The sequence below is a fragment of the Talpa europaea genome, assembly GCF_964194135.1.
Source record: "Talpa europaea genome assembly, chromosome: 3".
NCBI classification, from domain to species: Eukaryota; Metazoa; Chordata; class Mammalia; order Eulipotyphla; family Talpidae; genus Talpa; species Talpa europaea.
In genome coordinates this window covers 118042375-118063012 of record NC_140069.1, presented here as the reverse complement: position 1 = coordinate 118063012, position 20638 = coordinate 118042375, and the positions used below count along the sequence as shown (strand labels likewise).

The following is a 20638-nucleotide window of genomic DNA, read 5'->3' as shown; positions in this document are numbered from 1 at the left end:
TGAGCAGAAAGAGATGAGTCTATGTGGTAGAACAGGACACGGTCTGGGGAGTGAGCCAGTAGTGTCTAGTGCTATACAACGAGGTCATAATTAACCCACGCACATCCTTTCTTTTCTTCTGAGAGTCTTCCCCCACCCTTTGGTTTAGAATTTAGTTCAAAGTACAAAATAATGAAGCTGTAATGGCTTGGGGAGTTTCCTGTTTCAGTGATACCCCTACTAGTGTCATGCAAATCAACCTGGTCCCATAGCAACTAGACCACACATAGAAAACAATCATACCACTGCCATGTAATAATTTAGGACTGTGTTTTTAGTTTTCAGATGTAAATGGTGGGGGGTTTACAATTGTTTTATTTTTTATTTCTAGTTTAATTGATAATAGAGAATATTAGCTGAGTTATCTATTTTATAATTTGTGATACTTCTTTGTTGATTCATCAGCATGCATCATTTTTAAAATGTGCCATATGTGATATGTGATTAGAAAATGTGCATGATCTCTCTGTTGTGTGCAAGGTTCTATGTATTTGTTGTTTATTCAAATTTCATATATCCTTGACATTTTGGTCATGATCTATAAATTCACAGAAGGGGGTTTTAAGTCTCCTGTGATGCTTGGAAGTATGTCATTCTCTCCTGGAACTTGGACAGCTTTTGCTTTATAGCTTGTAATCTATGCTGTTAGATGCATGTTTATTTATGGCTCATGTCTTTTTCATAGTGGAATCTATATCCCTATAAGTGCTTTTAAGTACTATTTTATCTGATTAACATTGCTACCCAATTTTATTGTAAACAATATATATTTGCCTTTTATCTTTCCAACCTTTTATTTTCAACTTTTCTGTTATGTTTTGTCTTAGGTGTTTCTTACAAGCAGTATATTGCAGGCTTTTTTAAAAATTCCAATCTGATATTATCTTATAATTGGTGAGTTTTATCCATTTATATTTATTGTGATCCCTTTTATATTTGGACCTATTTCTGTCTTTTAATTTGTGTCTCTATTTACCTTTGCTTCTTTGTACTCCTTTCCTGAACTTCCATTAGATTAGTGAAGGTTTCTTAACCCTCTTCCCTGTGATAACTTGGCCAGAATACATTTTATTTTATTTCTAACTGTATCTATCTGTATAAACCTATCTATTTAGTGATTACCATTACACTCTTGTCAAACATACTGAATGATTTTTTTTCTAATAAAAACTGAAGTCACCCAGGTCTCTATCTTCTCAAACAACACAAAGACATTTGCATACTTTTCCCACTGGTAATTACAACAAAGAATTGAAATCCTGGCCCAAAATATTGCCATGCATTCTCAGCCCACTGACTTATAGAGGGATTAGAGGCATCCTGATTGATTTGTAAAGAATGAGCTTTTTGCTGATTCACATTTTTACACTGATTTTGGTCATCTCTCAAGTTCAGAGTAGTATATTTATTCCCAGCTCATAAAAATCTTTCTCTCAAGTTCTGAAATAAAATTGGACAGAAGATAACTCAGAATCTTATGGTCCGTCATTAGGGCTTATTTTCATAAATCCTATTTGTCATATATAATGATTTACTGTGAGAAAATTAAGGAACCCTTTCTTCTTAATACCTGCTTCCTTACCCCTTGATTCCCAAACGTTAATGTGCATAGGAATCCTCCAGGGTCTCTTGCTGAAATGTATATTTTGATTCAATATTTCTAACTTGTTTCCAAAAGCTGGTGCTTTTGGTCCATAGACCACTGTTTGAAAAACAGTGCTTTGAGAGTAACATTTAGCTTGGCAAATTGGGACTCTGGCTCTGGGTCAGGTTCTCTGGTACTTCATTTACCAGAAGCAGCGTTCTCTTTGAAGTGGTTCAGGATAATTTAACTCCAAAGTCTCTCCTAAAGGCCTAGCAGAGCCCTCCCCAACCCTCCTTGGGCCAAGAGCCAGAAGTGAGTGCTCACTCAGTGCTCATTGAAAGCCCTCTCACCTCCCTGCTCCTCTGCTAGCCCTCTAGAGGTCAGCATGACACATGCTTCAAGTCCCAGGCCTGTCACTGTGTCATTTAGATGTGACTCTGTGAGAGAGTGCCTCAAGGAAGAGCCTGTCTGGGGCCAGGGGCAGGCATCCTGGTAATTTATGTTTAAGACAAGCTGTTAATAGAGATACACTTTTAAATAGTAACCAGTAAAGAGGTTCTCTTCTCTTAACGGGTATCCATTTATAGGACTCAGCTGTTGAAGCTCAAGGGTAGCATTAGGCTTAAGTTTAATCTTCTGTATATCGTAATTTACAGCACTGAGTAAAGCATTGTACGTACAACTATTTCAGTCATTTGCCATGATAAATAGCTATTGCTCTTGGCGGAACAGAAATGCCATCTCTGCTTTCCATTTTATGAATATTGAATGGCCTCAGACAGGCTTTTGCTGCGAGATTTTAAAGGGAAATCCCCACTGATTACACATCCTCATTGGCCCAAACTGCAGTTTCCCTCCTATGTACACCAGTGAATGCTTGAAGACAGCGGTTCTGCAGCACATGGATGTTCCTGGTGAATATTGCACAGAAAGCCTAACAATTCCAAGTGCAATTCCTGCTGAAGGCTGCAGTTTCACACTAAAAGCCTCAAGCTGTTAGGTAGATTTAGCTGGTGGCAGGAAGCCACCAACAGGGATCAGGGAACTATCTGAGAGGCAATAATCTGATGCAGGAAAAATAGAAGTGATGTGATTCTGGTGGATTCCTAACAGTGAGGAGACAGCATCAGCTCGGGAAATTGAAACTAATAGGGACAAAAAAGGGAAGAAAAACTTCCCAGGCTATAAATTTCTAGTCTTCCACTCTTTAGAAAACTAGAGACACATGTGCCTCCTACCAGTGATCATTCAGATACTTCATTCCAACTGAGAGGAGACAAAATGGATATTCACATGTAACCCTCAGGTACAGGGAACAGCTTGTCCTAGGAAATCCCTTAGGTCTGTGGTGGCTGGTCACCTTGGACTCAGGCTTCCAGAAACCCCCCACTTGCAAACTTTCTGTGGCAGAGGGACCAAAATCCTCAGCCTGACATTCTTTGATTTGTCTCATGTTTTTGAGTATCCACTATGTGCCGAACATCACATTAGATGGTGAGATGAGACTGCAAGGGCAAGCATTAGTAGAGATGGTGAACAGGTGAAATGGTGCTCTGTTGCCTATCTTTGAGGTGCTGTGACAGAGGCTGCCTTCTGTGGTCACGCTCCCAAATGCCACTTCTCAGCAGTGTCTCTAGATGATTCCTTTGAAAACAGGGTTGAGAGGCTTCTGTTCTCACTACCATCTTTAAAGGATGACCATATATCTTTAGAAACATCTTACATTTCTACGGCATCTTGCTGCATACGAAGCACTCTCTCATAGCCTACTCGTTTTGATTCTCATAGCAACTCAGGAGGTAGGCTGGTAGGTGCTGGCTTCCCAGATTTGGAAGCTACAATAAATTAAACAACTTTCCTTAGGTTGCAGAGCTGGACCTAGTTCTCAGGACCCCTGACTCATCACAGTACAATTTCTACAAACAGAGATCCTGGGATGGTAGGGGGCGGAGGGGGATGCACAGCAGTAGGAAATAATATGTCCACTCTTGGGGGCAAATTTACCTTTATGAAACTTCCAACATTTGCCATTTCTAATTTCAGACTCCTTCAATGAAATGTCCTTTAGCTTTCTCATATCTCCTTCAAATGGGATCCCAGCTTTCTGGAAAAGCTACCTGAAAAATAACCTTATAGTTTTGACTGTGAAGGAATTGCTCTTCGATCTGCTTATAGGTTTTGATCTACCCTTATATTTCCTGACCAGAGGAGTCCATCAGAAGGAAAGTTATGGTCATTTCAGCAGATGCTGAAAGCAGTTGGTTGTGTTCTGCATGAGAATAAATCCATTCAGCATTCTGATTAGTTACAATGAGTGATGAGAGAATTGTACAGAACAAGAACTCCAAGTATGTGTTTCGCTCATGTAAACCTACTAATGAGAATGGGTTTTGGCAGAAAACTAAACATTGATGTTCTTACCACCAGAGCTTAGAGTTGCTTGTTAGTATTCTGAGAGCTTGAGTACAGACACAGATACAATACTGTATCAGATGCAAGACTTGGTCTCGATAACATCTCTCACTCCCATCTCTCATATCCTTTGATAACTTTGTTAAACAGGAAGGTGAGAGTAAGCAATCTAGAGAGAACTATATAGAAGTGGCTCAAGAGACCTGGCAGTTTCAGACTCCTCACCATTCTTGCTGTGACCTCCTGCCACTGTTTGCCCATCTGTGGATCGGGCATGGTGGTTTTGCTCCAAGGTTACACTAGATATGAAAATGTTCTGTCATATGACTTGTGCTATAAATATGCCTACTGCCATGTGGAAAATAGGAGATTTTTAGCTGAAATATAGAATGAGATCAGGCAGGGAATGTCAGTCACTAGCAGCCGGAGTGTTGCCAGAGACGGGAGATGTGAGGGGAGGGGCCAGGTGCTTGTCTAAGGAAGGAGAACAGAGAGACTATGAGTGAAGCTGTCTAGGGCAACATGGTAGCATATACACACACAGAATAAATGTTTCAACCTCTGGCCTGAATTTCCAAACAGGGGGATTAGAGATGAGCTGCTGTCTTTTCACGTTGTGGGCTCTCTGCTCCAGCTTCAGGCACCAACTGAATTCCACAGGGGAAGGAGGAAGGCCTTGGCAAACTGGGTGCCCATGTAAGGTTCAGCTTCTGTGTTTGAAGGAGGGCTGTATTCTAGAGGCAGCAGAGGGGTTAGGAATGAGCCAGGCCCGGAACCAAGCCATCTGGGCATTACTGTGTCTCTCTTTTTCACAAGTAAGGTGAAAAACAATCTGTTGTGCCTCAGTTTGCTCACCTACAAAATGAGAATGATATTAATACCTATTTCCAAGGTTATCAGGAAAATAAAATGAGTAAATGTATGTACAACACTTCGAAGAGTACATGGCAGGAAAGAAACACAACCTGGATTGGTTGAGGGAATTTACCTCCACAGGATTGAGTGTGTAGACCATGAATTGCGTGGTCATTTCCAGAGAGGAAAGAGGGGCTGGGAAGGGTGGGGTCACACCTAGAATGATACCAAGACTTGCCTGGACCACTGGCCATATCCACAAAAGCAGACTCCAATGACCAGTATCCTAGAAGTTTTTGTTTACTTACCTTACATGGGTCAGTCTTTCCCAGAGTCATTTACTGATACTGTATCTCTGCTCTGGAATCCTGCAAAATCATTCCCCTATGTTCTGCCTGTCTTAACTTGGGAAAAAAATCTCTCTCATCTGGAACTCTAGTCGAATGCCTGCCATCCCTCCTCACTGCAGTGTGTGGGCAGGTCTGCTCTCTGTTGCACATGTCTTCAGAAGGCATGGATCTCAAGCTTTCAGATCAAGTGTCTTTAAATCCATTGGTGAAAGGAGACAGCAATCATCTCTGGTTGGTGTTTGCCAAAATGTGGCCTTATAACAGGATGAAGTGATGGCTCCTGGCATGAAACCTGGCTCCCCCGGGCATACACCCAGCCTGAACAGCTCCTTTAAAACCAAAAGCAATTTGTCATCTTTTGATGCTCTTCCAGCACTGTCCCTGTCACAGGTAGATAAATGAAGTGGCAGATGGGTATCCAAATGCAGGATGATCTAATCCCAGCGGTTTCCTGTGGAACCGTCACTCCTCAAGGATGGCGAACACAATGAGGTGGTCCCGGCTTTGGGATTGTAACCATAAGGAAAGTTTTTCATTGCATGTCCCATTTATATGCATGACGTGCTTTCTCAGAATCTCCCAGCCCCCAGTGTGCAATTGGTAGGTGTGTTTCTCATTTCAAGAATCCTGAAATGAATCATACATTTGTGAGCTCAATATCTCATGTCTATAGATACACAGAATGCAGCTGATCAAATCACTGTCTCATCAGAAGCCAAGAGGCACCTCTAAATTAGAAATAGATAGGAGGGCCTCCCCGGTGGCGCAGCGGTTGAGCGCTGGGTTGCGAAGCTGCCCGCGGCCTCTGCGGCGCCGGTTCGATCCCCGGCTGCTCCCCGGCCACCGGAGGAGGATCCCACATGGTGCGCAGACCTCTCCTGCCACCCGCTGCTCCCCTCAGCAGTGTACTTCAGTCCTTCTGCCTGCTCTGCTCCCCACTCTGGCTCTGGTGAATTCTCTCACCCTCCCGCGCTTCTGACTGTACCCAGTGCATGTATAAACAAAACAAACAAACAAATAAAATAAATAAATAAACATGCCTCTTAAAAAAAAAAAAAAAAAAGAAAGAAATAGATAGGAGTTGGACTTGAGATTCTAAAAATCCTCGATCATAGAAAGCCAATGGGAAAGGCAAATGCCTTTTAGTTCACCTGAGTTGCCTGCTTTGTATGCAGCTTGCATGGTTTTCTCCACCACCCACGTGGCTTCAGATTTTCTTGGCTTTGTATAACTAAAGTTACTGGGTTACTCCCAAGGATGCAGTAGAAAGGCTCCTGGTTACCAAAACGAGGATGACCTGTGATGCCTCTGTAATGGAAGGATAGGCCTCTGTGCAGATGAGCTCAGCTGGCCAGGGCAGGCCTTGTGCCTATGCCAGGGCTGAGTGTGTTGCTGGTCTAGCCAGACAGCTTTGATTTCTTCTGTGGCCACTGGTCATACCCTCACTCCTTCAGCTGCTGAATTAACTGGGCATCCACAATCACAAGGACCCACACTTTACCGAATCAACTCAAGTCCATCCCAGCCACAGAAAAATCATCTGCCTTGATAGTGTTACAGTGCATTGTAAAGTATTGTTGATGCATCCGAGAAAAGAGAAAATGTGGAGCATCTTCAAACTGCACCTGCTGGTCATAGATGCTTACACAGACCCTTATGTTGGTGACTGTAGGAGTTTATAGCCAGCTCTTAACTATCTGTGGTACTGAAGGAGAAATCTATCATTAACTTTAAATTTTTAAATAAGTCCCTTAATTCAAGTTTTAGGGGAAGGTGGTATTTCCTTTCCTGTTTCCCCAATTGAGTAGTAGTTTTAACGAGCAACTGATGACTCAGTGGGACTAAGAGTGCAGCACATGCTGATTCATATGGCCTTAGAAAGTGGGTCTAGGTTACTTTTCTCCCTTTTCCAGCCTCTGTTCTTACTCCGTAGACTTGGGTGTTTGCTCCACCACTTTGTAAGTTTAGGGGAGGATCAAGTAAGTTCAGGAATGCAGAGCTCTCCTCCAGCCCAACTGTACAGCTTAGTGTTCTGATGGACTTAGTAGACTCACAGAAAAAGAGAGAAGAAAGTCTTACTTCATGGAAGATGGTGAAACAACCAAATAATTTGTTCATTAAAAGATAATACATAAGTGAATCTTTAATTCTGCATTTCATTCATGGTAAAAATCACATAATCCTTTTTTTAATGCTTAAACGGCTGAGCCAGCTGTACCTGATATAATAAACCCACACATTTACTTACTTTAGAAAAGTTACTGTTTTGAGAAAATGATCATTCCTGAAGGGGAAAAAAAAGCAGTGTTGGTGTGCCTCATGTCCATTTAAAAGAGTTACATGTAAAAAATGATTTGCTTTCCTCAAATTAGTATCTTCAGATTCCTACTTTCTTCAGGCTTTGTAACAGAACAAGGAGGGGGCATGAACTCCTTGAGGAAGGAATACCTTATAATTCCTCTTCATTGCCCTCAGAGTCTGGCAAATAGTAGGCACTCAATCAATGTCTTATGAGTGGAAGAATGAGTGAATGAATGAATGAATAATTTATATGTTTTATCCTTTAATTCAGTGATACTCAACTATTAGCCTTGCATTGTAATTATTTGGGAGGCTTGCTAAAAGATGGCCAGGCTGCACCCCCAGAGTTCCCGATTCAGTGTATCTGAGGTGGGGCCCCAGAATTTGCAGTTCCAATAAACCTCCAGCTGTTGCTGATGCTGTCGATCCAAGAGCTATAATTTGGGGCCCACTGATGTTTTACCTTTTCCAAACCTTCCAAAAGAGAGGCATCTATAACTGTTACTGCCCACATAAAACTGAGATCAATTTTGTAAAAGTTACTAGGATTTAATCAGAAGAGCAACCTGGATTTTTTTTTAATATATAAGAACCTCTATTTCATTCCTTGTATAATTATAAGAAAAGTAAGAATGGTTGGCCTTCTCCTTCATGATTGCGTTCTGTGCTGGCAGGACGCTGCCAGCAGGTGTGGAGTGGAGAAGCATACTTTGTGACGTCGAAGCCAGATTGCATCTCCATCCAATTTTGGAATCCCCACTTACTGTCAGATGCGCTTAACTGTAAAGTTCAAATGAGACATGACCTTTTGCAGAAACTGCAGATGAGCAAAAAGGATACAGAAGATGAGCCTGTGATACAAAAAGGAACATGTTGTTTGCAAAGTCTTTTCATGCTGGCTGTCAGCCGGACTGAAGTCATTTGCCCAACCCCCACCCTACAGGCAGGTTCAGAAACAAGAGGGGGGTTTCATGGCCTAAGGAAGGCTGCTATCTGCAAAAAGTCATTCTCCTAATTTCACGTGTCACTCTGGCAATGAGTTAGAATTCCATACTCAGTCCTCGGGGACCACCATCTCCCTCCTCTTAAGATAGAGCCTTAGACTATAAGCACACACTGTAGAGGCCAGGGACACTTGGCAGATTGTACCAAAGGGATCCCAGACTCCCTGAACAAAGAGATCAAAATGGAACCTGAGAAGGGATTTAAAGAAAGTAGGAGATCAGGGTCTTCCTCTGAGATAATGGAAGTGTAGTAGTAACCTATTGCTACATAACAAATGACCTCAACATCTAGCAGTTTAAAATGACAAATATTTAATATCTTGTACATTTTTCATAGAATTGAGAGTAGGCAAGTGGGATGGTTCTGGATCAGGGTCTCTGATGAAATTGTAGTTGAACTGGGATCCAGAATCATCTGAAGGCTCAACTGGGGCTGGAGGACTCACTTCCAAATGGTCACTCACCTGGCTGTTGGTAGGAGGCCTCATTCCCCACTTTCATACCATAGGCCTCTCCATAGTGCTGCTCACCTAACAGTTAACCTCCCTCCAAGTCAGGAGGGAGAGAGAGAGAGAGATACCAGCAAGAGAGAGAGAGACACCAAATGCCTTTTATGACCTAGTCTCAGAGGTAACACACTCACTTCTGCTTTATTCTGGTCAAGGCCACCCTTTAGGGGAAGGGAATTAGGCTTCCCCTCCTGAAGAACCCATGCCAAAAAAAGAGAGCCTCATTTATCCTCTTGCTGGACTCAGAAAGGCACAAGAATAGGGCCTCCCCTGGTTGAGCGCCACGCTGTGAAGCTGTCCGCAGCCTCTGCAGCGCCGGTTCGATCCCAGCCGGTTGGTGAGGGTCCCACATGGCATGCAGACCTCTCCTGTCTTGCCTGCTGCTCCCCTCAGCAGTGTATTTCAGCCAGTCTGCCTGTTCTGTTCCCCGCTCTGTCTCTGGTGAATCCTCTCTCCCTCCCGTGCATCTGGCCTATACCTTGGTTCTTGTATAAATAAAATAAATAAATCTTAAAAAAAAAAAAGACAAGACAAGCACAAGAATAATTGGTAGAGGACCTTTTAAAAGACTCCAGAGGAGACTGGGTCACTGGGACCATGGGAGTTTTTCCTGATCGGACTGATGATAGATGGGTGGTAGAGGAAGCAGCACCAGAAACTCTTGTGGTCTTTGAGCTCACCGTCTTCTAGGGGTCATGCATCCCCCTTCTCTCTTTTAGTCTAGAGGGCAATCTTGCTTAAGAAGCCATCTATGAGTCCCAAGACTCAGGTTTGGTTCCAGAGAAGAAGAAGGTACTGACTGCTCAGAGCCAGCTCTGCTGGAGAGAACAGCACTGGGCACCTCCTTCTAGATTATCTGATCTACCAGGTCCTGGTAGGGTAAGAATGGAGTTTTAAGGCAGAAGTGGTGTCCTAAAATAAAGAGGAGCTTCTGGGCTGTGCCTTTCAGAAAGGATATTGGGAGGAATGGGGTTAGGAAGAAGGAGGGAGAGGAGTCTCACTAATTTTTATTAAAGTGATCCCACCCAAGATAATGACAGGGTACCATTAGACACAACAGAAATCAGCCCTTTGTGGCTATAGCTCCTATGTCCCACACAGCGGTGCAGATTTTTATTTTAATCACCCCAACTCCCATAAATGGATTGTCACTAGGCAGTCTTCTTTTGAGGATGCAGAACCATTGGTGGTCATATTGTACTGTGTCTGTTCTTATCTCCCCTATCATCCCGAGGGAATAAGCTAATCAAACTTGCTGATGATTTTACACTGAGAAGGAGATAGCTAATAACTTGGATGACAAGTATTAGAATACAATGTGATGTGGATAAATTGGGTCCATGTATTAAAGGCTATAAAATGAGATTCCATCAAGGCATGAATAATGGTGCCTGTGGAAAGGATTAATCAAATACCCCATTAAAAGGTATAAGAATTCTGGTCAGACAGCCCTTGTTTAATTATACTTCTGCCCCTACTCCACCCCCAACTCCCTTTCCTCTGAAACTGCTTTCTAGTAAGAGAAACATGGAAGAGTTTAGAGAAAATAATAGAAAAATTGGGACATACGTTTTGATATAACAAGATCATGAAGACAAATTTAAGCAACCAGTGTTTAATTTAGGGGAAAAGAAGGGCAATTGGCATGAGTAATCATTTACAAATGTAATTTCCAACGGAGCCCTGTTGATACCATTCAGCAAATGCCAACAAAGCATTTACTTTCCAAAGGGAGAAAGCAAGACAAGAGAAGTGAAAGCATCTCCAGAAATGGACCAGAGAACAGCCAAGCCATAGAGAAGAATCAGGTGTGAGAATGGACAGTGCAGAAGATAGACACGACTTCTGGAAAATCTCAGAGGACTGGCATTGTCTGGAGAACGCTTCCTGGAAGAGGAGACTCCAGCAGAACCCTGAAGTGTGGACAAGCTTCCATGTACTGCAAATTCGTGAGCACACTGTGATGATAGGGTGTAGGGAAAAAATGGGCTTGAGTAGAGCAGGGGGCACCTATGGGATTCTTCTCTCCATTACCACCACCACCACCACCCTGGTCCAAGCTACCATCACTTCTCACCTGGACAACTATAAAACCCTTCCAGTTGTTTTCCCTGCTTCCATTCTTACTCCTCTACAATCCATTCTGCACACAAAAGTCAGAATCAAAATCAATTCTATCATTCTCTTGACTTGTGGCTTCTCATTGCTCTTAGAAACCATTATCATGGCTATAAAAGTCTTGTGTGGTCTGAACCACATCCTGTGCCAGGCTCCCTTTCATTCGCTATATGTCAATCAAACTGGCCTTCAAAATTTTAGCACACTGTGTCTTCCCGCCACAGGGCTCTTGAACATACTTTTCCTTTTCTGTATATGATTTTCTTTCATCCCCTTCTCCAGAAGTTAATTCTGGCTCATTCTTTAGAATATATCTTAATGATTACTTCCTCCTGGAAGACTTCCCTGATTTTTATAACTTGGTTAGCTCTACCTCATACCTTGAAAACGAATGTATATTATGTGAACATGTGATTAATGTCTGTCTCCCTGACTAGGCCACAAACTGAGTGCAGGGATCTATGTGTTGGTTTTATCATAACATTTAACTAGAAACAATGAGATGAGTCAAGAAATTATACTTGACCAGTATGTAGGAGGATGCCATTATGAATCTTTACTGTGAAAAAAGCCTGAATTCATGTCCAGACTGCCACCTACTGGCTGTGCTGTCGTAAATAAACCACAACCCCTCAGAACCTGTTTCCTCATCTTTAAAATGGGGGTACCAATAGGCATTTCACAATTGTAGCAAGACATTAATTAAATTATATATAAATGTACTTTGTAACCTGTAAAACCATTCATATATTATTTTTCCAATGCCTGGCATATTTGGTCATTAAACTCTTGTCAGATGGATGGGTGGGTGGGTGGATGGGTGGGTGGATGGATGGATGGATGGATGGGTGGGTGGATGGATGGATGGGCGGGCGGACAGAAAAATAGGGAGCTAGCATGAGAGCCATGTGGGAGCCTGACACAGAATAGCATGCTGGAAGTCAAAAGAAAAGAGAATTTCAAGAAAAGGAGGCTTGTTGGTCACCTACTATATCCCATACAGTAGAGCAGGCAATGAGAATGAGGCGGGAAAATCATTTAACTTGGGTAGAAGGAAGTCACTAGTGACCTTAGGGCAAGTTTTCCTTCACCTTTTCATGTTGTCTGTGCTTTCAATGACATGCCTTAATTGTAACTTAATCACTTTACTGATTTTTATCTTTTTGGGAGGAAATCAAATTGATTTGCACATACAGCAAAATTGGAGAGATTGCTCCAGCTGCTGCCAGCAGGTGCTGACAAGTGAAGAAGTGAACGTCACAGGATGAGAAAATACACTAAACATTTATTTTAATAAGGCCTAGAAAACCATAGTTATTTAATAAATTGCCATGGATAATTAGGTTTCAGTTTCAAGGGTTGTTTCATTTTTAACTCCCTGTGTTACAGAAGGAATAGAGCTGTGTAAGTCGGCAGGGACCTGCCAATGGTATGAGATACATCTGAGGGCAGTTGCACTTTCCTGCAAGATTTTTTTTCTCTCTTTGATCTCCCACTTCCTACCACAACCACCCATACAGGGTAATTCACTCTAGTATATGTGCTGCCGAAGCGAGCACCAGGGTAATTCACTCTAACACACACGCACGTGCGCACACACACACACACACACGTGAAGTGTCTAGTCCTTTGGTTGGTTACTCCTCCAGGCACAGCGGGGCCCCACCTCCTTCCTGGGCTCTGATCCAGCCAATTTGTGTTTGGACCTTGGAAGTGAGTAGCCCAGGCTGAACCCGAGTTCCACACTTACCGTCTCAGGACTGACTCCCTATAAGTAAGAAAGACATGACGAATAAATGAAATTCCTTGGCTATTTCACCATTCAACTTCATCCCCAGTGCTCTAAACCTGGCTAACCAGATCAGGTACTCAGTAGGAAAGAAGAACAAACTAGGAAAAAGGGCACAAATATTTTGTTTCCCTTTAATGGTAATAGTAGTAGTTGTTATTGGCGTGAAACATACCTATGTGTGGGAAAAGGATGTAGTATTCCACAAGACTTTGAAGTGGTTCAAAGAGACAGTTTGAAGCCCCCACCCCATCCCACCCTGCTTTAGCAGAGTGGCTCAAGAGCACATTCTTGATCTAAAAGCAGAATCATTATGTCCCTGCCCTCTCCCCGACATCTCCCAGATCTTTCTTTGACAGCCCTGGGTCAAGGAATATGGAAACTCTTGCCTTCTATAAGCTGCACAGTCCATGGGCAATGACACATCACATTCCAGCCTGGGAAGTACAGGGAGGTACAAAGTAAAGGCTTCATATACCACACACCCTCATGGGGAAGCTGAGTGTCAGTGGGGAGGTCTTGATACAAGCAGAGCAGACCCCTCTCCCAGGCTGTCTGGCAGGACAGCAGAGCTAGAACCTGCAACCCCTGATCTGTCCCCTCACTGTTGCACCAAATGTTCAAACCCCAAAGCCCTTGAGTCCTTCTGATGTTCAGAAATCTAAGGACAAAAGCCTGCTTCAGACAGAAGAACATGGTGCTTCAGAGCTGGACTTCAGGCTAGGTTCACAGCGTAGTTTTGCCTTGTCTAGCTCCTGCCTTCTCTGAGCTCAAGCCTTCTTAGGTATAGAAAATGGGTAGGCTGATGCTTTCTCAGAGAACTGGTATAAAGATAAAATGCCATAATGTATGTAATATGCTTGAACTGAGCCTGGCCCAGCATGAGAAGTAAGCTAATAGAAGCATAGAGGCCATGTTAGATTTCCTGAACTCTGTCTACCTTCAAACACCACTGCTGGGCCCCAACACAGCCTTCCCTTCAGAGATTGCACATGGTAGGGAACTCTTTGAGGCTGGAATTGGAAATTTTGAGAGGAAAGGAGTCTATAAAGGGGGATGGAGTGGGGCCTCAGGTGGGAGTAAGAAAAGGGTTAGCAAAGTACTCTGTGGAATTGCCAGTAATCCCAAGATGAAGTCTAGAAGAGAAACAGAAGCCACCAGAAAGACAAGTCGTTAGACTTGAACTATCAAAACCCAACCAAGCAGGCAGGAATTCCAAGGAGTACACAGTCTTTCAAAAAAGTAGACTAGGACAGTAACTAATGAAGAAAAGCTTGTGAATCCAATGAAAGTGAATCCAAATTAATTTGATTTTGAGAATGTTAAACACGCACATTGTAATAATTGGAAATGCCCTAGAGCATTGTAAAAACCAGAGTTGGAAAGCATTTTACCATCTACACTGGAAGAGCAAGAACCCAATCTTGCAAGCCAATGTTTCAAAACTCCTGAGCCCAAGAAAGAAATCAGTCTGCCTGTGAAAATTATATTGTCCTTTTCCCAATTGCTTCTCTTTCCCTCCCTGCCTCTTCCCCCACTTTCTCTTCCCTGTGAACAGGGAGGAGGGTATCCTAATTCTATTACAAATACAATCTCTAGGAAAACCAAGGAAATAAGAATTGAGAACAAGAATGTCATCAGTTAGAGTCTGTTTTATTTTCTTCTAATGTCCTCTTGGTCCCTTCCATGGCTAAATGCCAAATGCTACAGTAAAGTTTTGAAGGTTGTATTGGTAGCCTGTTAGACTCGAAGAGTTCTTTGACTTTTCAGTCTTTTTTATTGTGTCTATCTGTTGTGGAGCTCATTTTTCCCTACAAATCAAAACAGACCCCACACATATTTATTAAAAAACCTCCCAACTTCTAGTATAACACTACTCATTTCTATTGTCCATTGTGGTGGTCCCATCGTCCTGGAGCATATAATTTAGAGTCCTGGGCTTATTAGGAGTGCCTGGAGGTGATCTTTAAGTATATGTGCTCTTTATTAAGTCAATATTTGACCAAGCCTTTTGAAAATGCTAATAAGTATGTGTATGAGACTGCCTGCTGAGATTAGCAAAAGGGGTGGGGGGGATAAAGCTAACTTTTCTTGCTCCAAACGATAAGTAAATGGCCAGATCTAATCTTCCTTTCATCTATAATTTATATTTATTACATTTGGTGAGTCTGGTTAGTGATTTAGATTCCTTAGGATTTTGCTACATTCAGACTCCTGTTATGCGATCTTTGATAAAACCTAGTGGTATATAACTCTGGACCCTAGACCATAACTTGATGCCAAACCCTATTCCAAATGTGTTCCCCACTAAAGCAAACTATATTAAAGAAAAGCATTTCCCGGTCACTTCCTTCCTGCAAAAAAAAATTCATTAATCACTAGTTCCACAGAGAGTTCCCCCCGATTACATTTTTTTTTCCTCCCTGCCTCATTACCTCTATTGTGTGAGTGCCCTTTGCCCACACACTCATGAGAAAGTGATTATGGTGGGTTATGCCCTCCTCAAGAACATGGCTTGCATATATGTTTTCTTTTTTTTAAGGGATGACTATGTGCATTAAAAATTAGTGTATTTGGATATATTGGTGTGTACCAAGGCAAAATCTGGATGGTAGGAAACTGCAGGTTAAGTGACCTGAATCTTCAACAGATGAATTCTAAGAAAAAGAAATAAATGGAAGGAAAATCATCACTTAAAAGAAGCTTATAAGACACACAAAAACTGGGCAAGCCTAAACTACCGACTTGGGTGCTGAAACCATAAAAAAATATAAGTCAGAAGTATGGTTACTTGGGGGGGGGGGAGGCTGCATTGGTAACAGACGTGGAAAGGAATTTTTGGGGTGGCTGGCAAAGTTCTCTTCCTTCACTTGACTGGTAGTTACTAGAGTGTTTGCCTTCTAATTATTCCCTTTGTGGTACATTTGTTTTGTGCAGTTTTGAATGTCTGTACTTTATCTTACAATAAAGTTTTTCTTCTAATGGGTCCATTTGGGGTTCACATTACCACATTATTAGTTTGGGGATACTATAATACATAGTATATAATATATATAATATATAGTATAATATATCTTACTTTTCTCACTATAAGGATAATTGTAAATCCAGCTAGAAATTTATCAGCTTGATCAGAATTGAGAAAAAAACTAAAGAGGGTCTGCTAGTGGATTTCTGGGGTTTGGCTATTGAAGACTCCCCTAGTCTTTCTTTTTTACCTATTTTCATTTATTTAGTTAATTTTCTTTTAGTAATAGAATAAGCATCTGCAAACCTACTTTCATTAAACAAAAGCTAGGACCCTATTCTTACCCCTTCCTTATCTTAAGTGATCTTTAAAGACCACAAAGGCTTGCTCCAGGAAACTACCAATGCCATTGACACCCCCACCCATTCTCTCCCCGTGTTGTCCCTGCAAATGCCAGTCTGAAGTAACTACCATGTGGTATGATTTGATAGCATGATAGTACTGAGACTTAACCCCTACGCCAGGGAGGCCCATTGTGGTATGAGTTGAGAGACCTCTGACTTTCCTCTCTGTCAGTGGGGCTTCATTCCTTTACCTCGAGGCTCTTGCCCCTATTCAGTGCCGTTCCACCAGAGAATTGACTGCCTCATTATAGATAAGATATGTGACAGTGAGTTTCAATAAAGTCATAACAAATAGGACTCTGAAAACCTGAGGTGGGGACACAGTAAGGGAAGGCCTAAAAAAGGGATTGGCAGGAATTTTCCTTTCCTTCTTTATTTTTTAATTTATTTATGCATACAAGAACGGGGGTACAGGCCAGAGGTGTAGGGGGTGAGATGATTCACCAGAGACAGAGGGGAACAGAACAGGCAGATCGACTGAAATACACTGCTGAGGGGAGCAGGAGAGGTCTGCTGCACCATGTGGGTTGCTCCCTGAGCAGGGATCAAACTCATGCTGAAGTGGCTGCAATTAGCTTCATAGGTTGAATCTTAACCCCTTGGGCCACCAGGAAGGCCCTCCTTCTTTTTTTTTTTTTTTTTTAAGATTTATTTTATCGGGCCTCCCCTGGTGGTGCAGCAGTTGAACACTGGGCTGCGAAGCTGCCCGCAGCCTCTGCAGCGCCGGTTCAATCCCCGTCCCCTGGCGAGGGTCCCACATGGCGCGCAGACCTCTCCTGTCGCGCCCGCTGCTCCCCTTGGCAGTGTATTTTGGTTGGTCTGCCTGTTCTGCTCCCCACTCTGGCTCTGGTGAATTCTCTCTCACCCTCCTGCGCTTCTGACTGTACCCAGTGCTTGTATAAATAAATAAATAAATAAATCTTTTAAAAAAAAAAAAGATTTATTTTATCTATGCAAGAGCCAGGGTACAGGCCAGATGCATGGGAGGGTGAGAGGATTCACCAGAGACAGAGCAGGGAACAGAACAGGCAGAGTGACGAAATACACTGCTGAGGGGAGCCGTAGGAGAGACAGGAGAGGTCTGCTCCTCATGTGGGTTGCTCCGAGGGCGGTGCTGGATCGAACCAGCACTGCAGAGGCTGCGGACAGCTTCACAGCACTGCACTCAACTGCCTGCGCCACCAGGGAGGCCCTCCTTCTTTTTTTTTATAAGACCAAATCTCAGTATGTTGACAGTTTTCAGCCTGAATCTAGACCCCATGAAAACACATTTACCTCTGCTGCTGGGGCTGCATGAAGTTAGTTGGCCAACTCTCTCAGTGCATAAACCTGAATCCAGACCTGTTTGGGAATAAACAGGGTAAATTCAATTCCATGAGGGCAGAGACTTCATCTGTTTTACTCACAATTCAGTTCTCAACCCCTGGCACAGTTCTTGGCACATGCTCGGTAGACACTTGATATTAAAAAATGAATGAAGAAACAAGGGCTAAGTGTTTGTAGCAGGAGAGAGAACACAGATGCCTCCCAATATGGGCATCGAGAAAGCAACTGCTGTTACTTTGCACACACCTGGGGATATCACCTTCCCCTTCACCTGTGTCCCTGAGCATCTCTTATCTGCAGCCTAGAATCAACCACTTCTGCTCTATACTTCCCTATCCTGAACAAGAAAATCAGCCAGTACCTCGTTCTTGAGAAGTAACAGCTCTTACCACACTTGTCTCCACATAGTATTTTGGGGGTGAGGAATGGAGTTTAGAAGTACGGTAGTCTCCCCCTTGTCCAGTTTCACTCTCCATGGTTTCAGTTACCTATAGTCAGCCGCAGTCCAGTGTAATGTGCTGTGAGATACTTTGAGAGAGAGAGACACATTCACATGAACTTTATTACAGAATACTGTTATAATTGTTCTTTTTTATTATTAGTTATTGTTGTTAACCTCTTACTGCACCTAATTTATAAATTAAACTTTATCATAGATATGTACATATAAGAAAAACTTAAATAGGATTCAGTACTATCTGAGGCTTCAGACATGCACTGGGGGTCTTGGGATATATCCTCTGCCGGTAAGGCAAGGGGGACTACATGTTTTCTAATTTGCACTACACAATATTCCTGTGAAGTTGGTAATTCTCACTTTATAGAGGAGGAAATTGAGGCTGAGAAGGATTAGAATGGCTTTTGAATGATTCAAAGGGCTTTTGAAGAGCTTTAACTAGAATGTGGAACTTAGGGTCCTAGGTCCAAAACCTTTCTACCACCAGCCCTTGGCAACTGTTGAAGATACAAACAAAGGGGTCAAGAGTCATTGCCCTCAAGAAGCTGAAATCTAATTTAGGTGCAGAAAGCCACCTTAAATGTTGATTCATAAACTTTGAAGCACCACCTGATCCTTCACAAAGATGCAGTGACAGACTCTCCTGCTGCTGTTGTTTCCTAGAAAGTTGTCTGTGTGAACTTATTTACAGAGCTGGAATTAGGGTGGCTCAGTAGTCTTCTACTGCCTGCTATAATGGGGAACAGAAGGAAAGCAGAAATAATAGAAGCCTAAAGGAAATCCCAAAGATCTAACTTTAATCAGTCATGTCCATAGCAAACTTCATTACAAATAGCCACTTTGTAGATAACAAAAAAAGAGACGAAAAGAAAGCAAAGGGACTAAATAACCCGTGATCTAGGTCATCAGTCCCTTACAGTAGTATTGTCTGCAACTGATTTAATACTTCCTACTGCTTTGCACACAGGAATGTCCATGCTTTTGGATTTTCCTCCCCTCTAACCACTGCATATCTCTTCTCCCCACTAATGTTCTCAGTGATCCCATGCAAGGCATAGGGCTGATATGAGGCTTGGAGTTGGAGATTTTATGTGATTTGCCCAAAGCTCCTCACTAGTTAGAAGCAGCTCTGGAATTGGAATCTGAGCTCTTCCGGGCCCCCACCTGTTCCCACTTCCTTTCCTGCAGTAGCCCCTCTGGACTTCTCCTTCAGCCATCTTTGAGAATGACTTGGCAGTCACAGTTCAGCCACCTTGAGTCCACAAACTGGCTCTTGCCCACTCTTGCTCACATTACAGTGGTTAGGCGTTCACTGACCACTTTGCTGTGTTATGATCATTTAATTAGCCTATGCCTCGGAGGAAAAAGTGCTTTATTTAGAAGCTTAATAGTGAAAACTTCCAAGTCTTTAGTTCACTATGAGCTTGATGGCATTAGGATGATCTCAGGCTCTGCCCACAGTGCTCCTAATCCACTTAGCACCAAGAAGATAAACTGGAATGGCTTCATGTGCTGATGACTGCAGGAGGTGTGTGGCTGAATATGCCAGAAAAGGATAGATACGGTAGTCTCCCCCTTGTCCAGTTTCACTCTCCATGCGAGAGTCTGTATAATGAGGAAGAACAACACTGTTTAGGACCTTCCAAAAAATAACTAGATCTTTCTAGGCATCTCATGGGGCAAAAAGAGAATAGAATTTCTCTTTCTGGGCCCAAGTTGGGGATAGCACAGAAGTTTCTCAGCCTCTGTTGTACATTAGGGTGACATGGGAGTCTTTCACCTATCCTGAAGCCAGGCCTGACATCAATTTTTCTTAAACTCTTACACATGATTCCTCCATGCAGCCAAGCATGATAACCAGTGATCAGACAAGTGTTAGTGGCTTTGTCAGGTGTCTACTGGCTGGGCTAAGGTACATTTCCCAGAATTCTCTGTCCTGCAGATTTCTGATTGGGATGAACCAACAGAGATTCTTGGGAGGACTAACAGAAGAGGTAACCCTTTTGTAACACATACATTGCTGCCTGTTTACTGGCTCTCCTGTTGGCATAAGGCATCAAGGGGGCCTTCAGTTGTTCTGCCTTCACCTTAATCTTCATTCAGCATCTTCAACTCGTAGGCCTGGTGAAGGGCCCTAGCTTCTAGGGTACATCCAGCCCATCAAGGCCAAAGACAACAAGAACTATCATGTCAGCTCATACTTACAGGGCTGCAGTTAAGGCCTGTGGGTTCCAGGTTGTTCTCGGTTCCTCCCCCACTTTATATCCTTCCTTCCCAACTGCCTGCGTGTGCACTTCACATCAGATGCTCCAGCATCAGAGACAAAAACATCATCCTTATAGAGGCGCTTAACAAGCAATTACTACAGCAAAAGGTCAAAGACATGTAATAGATTCATAAATCTAAGTACACATGTACAGATATACCCGTATCCATCTTTGGAGTCCTGCTTCTTTGACTGATCTCTGGCTGACAGAGGCAATATTCAGAATTGTGGGTTGAGATGATGAAAGTCCAGTAT

The 20638-nt window shown here is 42.7% G+C and overlaps 1 protein-coding gene across 6 annotated transcripts in view; it reads left to right on the top strand.

The window, feature by feature from the left end:
• Positions 1–20638, top strand: part of ATXN7L1 (ataxin 7 like 1) — a gene marked incomplete at both ends in the record, with an annotated part of 232355 nt that overhangs the window by 91944 nt on the left and 119773 nt on the right. The window contains one exon of one of the 6 annotated variants that reach the window (XM_084230421.1): positions 10791–10869. The exons of the other annotated variants lie outside the window; for them this stretch is intronic. Coding sequence (XP_084086547.1) covers positions 10791–10869 — 79 coding nt within the window. Of the gene's footprint in view, positions 1–10790; positions 10870–20638 lie in introns of those variants that run through there. 6 annotated transcript variants of the gene reach the window in all.